This window comes from Echinops telfairi, unplaced genomic scaffold (genome assembly GCF_000313985.2).
Source record: "Echinops telfairi isolate 266 unplaced genomic scaffold, ASM31398v2 ScPeMD7_70;HRSCAF=299, whole genome shotgun sequence".
In the NCBI taxonomy this organism is placed as follows: domain Eukaryota; kingdom Metazoa; phylum Chordata; class Mammalia; order Afrosoricida; family Tenrecidae; genus Echinops; species Echinops telfairi.
Genome location: NW_022103968.1, coordinates 13,794,872 through 13,798,304, shown reverse-complemented (window position 1 = coordinate 13,798,304; position 3,433 = coordinate 13,794,872). Strand labels below are relative to the sequence as shown.

Here is a 3,433-nt window from a genome sequence, read left to right as displayed (position 1 = left end):
TATGGAGCTACAGGACCTCTCATTCACTGCTAGTGGGAATGTGAAATGGTACAGCCGCTCTGGAAGAAATCTCTTTCCTAGGGAAACCCAGACTTGCCACACAAGCCGGCAACCACCGTGTTCCTAGGTATTGACCCCACTGAGTTGAAATCTTACAGCCACACAAAAACCTGCAGGTGGCTATGTATAGCGCACTTGTATATAATTGCCAAAATGTAGAGGAAACTAAGATATTCCTTAATAGGGAGATAAACTAATCAGCACAATCTATACAATGGAATACTATTCAACAATCAAAGGAAATGCGCTAACAAGCCAGGAATAGACGTGGAAAAACCTTAAATTCATATTTCTAAGTGTCAGAAGCTGAACAGAAAACACTACATACTACATGGTTCTAGTTATATGACATGTTGAAAATGATAAAACTATAGTTAAAAAAAAAAAAAAAGAGGAAGGGCTCGGAGGAGAGAGAGAATGAGCAACAGGCCTTGGAACGACTCTGCATGAAGCACAGGGGCGAGAGGGGGAGGGGCCTCTGGGAGGAGGGCTGGGGGGTGTGCGGTACGTGCTATTGTGCATTTGTCAAAACAGAACTGTGCAACACAAAGTCAACTCTAAAGTAACATCATGGATCTTCTTTCAAGCAATGTGTCCATATTAGTTCTTTGACTGTAACGAATATCTTATCGTCATACAGTGTGCGGATGATAGGGGCAGCGGCAGAGGGGAGGGTATATGGGACACCTATAATTTGGGCGTAAATTTCCTATAAAATTTATAGGAAACTTCTCTAAAAAAATGTAACAAAGGCTCTTAAAATTCCTTTGTGGATGAGTTTAACTACATAAAAACAAAACGGAAAGTCAGACTGAAAGTGCATGGCCCCTGCAGAGTTCCCGTGGGTTCAGACAGAGAACCTGAGGTATGAGGTCATCGCCAACAGAGAGATTGATGGATCTGATGGTCTGAAGCCAGGCTCAATGACTTTTGTAGACCTTTGTCCTTCATTTGTAGCATGTTCATGTCCAAGTTAAGAAATCTTTTAGCTGAAAGGCATCGTGCTTGATGACTTCTAATAAACAGCTAAACATGTAATGACTGACTGGAAAGTAGTAGGAAACAGTGCTAAGCTGCTCTTGACACCCTCCCAGGCCCCTATCTACAACCAAGCATTCACAAAGCCTCTCCCCTTTTCTTCCAGGTCTCGCCATCGCCAGCGCCCTCATAGACATTTCACAACAGAAGCCTTCAGATAATAAAGACAAGACTTCAGGAGTTCGAAACCGCAAGCCCCACCTCTCAACACGCCAAGGAACCTGTGTCTGAGCTAGAGACTGGCTTGTCGACTCTTCCATTAAAGCTGTTCTACGGCCTTGGTTTTGATGGAGGCAGATCTCTGTGTGACCCCAGGCCCGAGGACAGGTCCCTCCAAATGGGCAGTGACCCAAGTGGGCAAAGGATGTCCCGAGTCAGGCTTTTATGAAATGTCGCAGTGTTGATGGTGACAGGTGACAGACTCACTGTTTATGATGATCAGGGCTTCATCCTTGATACCTTCAAACTACTCCTGAGGACGGGGTGGGGGTGGGGTGGGATAAGAAGATGTCTATTGTTTCTTAATGCAGATGAAAACTATGTAATTCGTACGAACCAAACTGTTTATACCCCCAGACTTTGAAGAAAGACATTTTATAATTCGAGAATGACTGAGAATTGTACAGTTTTTTGCCTCATAAGCAAACTTGAATCACCTGTATAAGGACAGGACATGAACCCAATGGCTTTAAATGCTCGCTTCTCTCACTGTACTTGTGAAGGCTTTTGATTGAATAGGGGTAGGCAACGTATTTAAATGTTTCACACCATGACTCTCACCTCGACGGGCAGTCTGAGAACAGGATGATTGTTCACCGCACTGGGATGCAGATGAAAAATCAGGCCCACCTGGATGGAGGGCGCGTACAACGTCATAAGAGGTTTCTTTGAATTCTGAGTGCGGAGCATATTCCTGCCATCCATGCCAACCGCCTAATTCATTATCGGAGCTGAGAGAGTATGGAAAAACCTATCCAGGAATCAGTTTTTCCCCTCCTTTCAAACAGCGTCGGATACCAGAGGCCTGAGGAGCTCAAAGGTCGTTCTCTGACCATGTGCCAGCATCAGCTCCTGTTTGGAACGTAATGTTTTGTCCTGGCCCAGGGATCACTGGGTCCGACCAGAACAATCCCTCTGCCTCTTTATCAGAACAGGCCATCTTCTGGTCTTCCTCTTGCAGCTGCTAGATTTGACCTACCTTCCCAACGGCTACGACAAGGGTCGGAGGCGACACCTTCCATGGCGGTGGCCTGCGCTCCAAGGTCCTTCCTGCCCCCCGACTTCATGGAGAGTAGAAGTGGGGGTACGCACGCCCTGGCTGCTCGTGCTTCCCACATAAACACGCACCAGTGTCCGGAGGGAACTGTCAGAAATTCCACAGAGCCCTCGCTGCCCACGTTCATCGTGCCCGAATGACTGAAAAATCTGAAGGATGGCAGGGAAGGCGAAATGATAGGGTAAAATACCAGCCTATCCACAGAGGTCTGCTGAAGTTCAGTAGGATGTGTGAGATCCCAGTTTCTTCACTGCCAGGTGGCCCCTGGAGAAATGGAGAGAACCGTAATAGATATCCAAAGTTCTTGAATACGATCAAGTTTGTTCACTACAAAAGCCATTTAAAAACCATGGACAGTTCGTACTAGCTGTGTCCTCCTCGGCGTCTCTGGGGTTTGGGGAAGGTGAATGGCACGTCACTGTTTACAGCTGATGCACAGTCTCTTGCATGCCACCTTGGTGCACTAGCAGACTACGACCCCCTTGTGATATTACGTGTTTATTTCAGAATACCGTTTACACATAGTCAGCTTAAGTTGGTGAAGATGGAATGCAAAATGTAACCGGAATGACTATACAACATATAGTTGCATCGGATATAAGACTGCTGGATTGCATCTAACCATGACTATGTCATTGTTTTTATCATTAGGCATTTATGAAATATAGTATCTATTCCTTATGTTGGCATGATGGTTTTGCTCTTTTCCACATGTTAAAAATCAGTATCTCTTAGAGTAATTCTCTCTATAGCCTGTAAAGTTTTATTTGAGGGGGAGGGGGATGAGGCCGTTTATTTTTATCTCCCTATGATGTTTTCACACTCAGTCAAAGACAGAGTGAGCTGAGTTCATCAAAGTCGCCTAAAAACAAGTAGTTTCATCAGCTTCTTTCTGGACCCTTTAAATGTTGATTTTCTTTTCTCATTGAAAAATGAATTGACCAAAATATAATCCTTTAAAAATAAAACCATTGCTCAATTTGTTCCATTCTGTAATCATCATGAGAAAAAGTTTATGTTGTGAAAATACAAAGACGTACAGAGTTGTGTGCAAAATTT

The 3,433-nt window shown here is 44.5% G+C and overlaps 1 protein-coding gene across 1 annotated transcript in view; it reads left to right on the top strand.

Moving 5' to 3' along the window:
* The window catches only part of ATRNL1 (attractin like 1), a gene marked incomplete at its 5' end in the record, with an annotated part of 662,506 nt that extends 659,164 nt beyond the window's left edge, over window positions 1–3,342 (top strand). The window contains one exon of the mRNA XM_004700917.2: window positions 1,205–3,342. Coding sequence (XP_004700974.2) covers window positions 1,205–1,329 — 125 coding nt within the window. The remainder of the gene's footprint in view (window positions 1–1,204) is intronic.
* Between the last annotated feature and the right edge of the window lie 91 nt (window positions 3,343–3,433).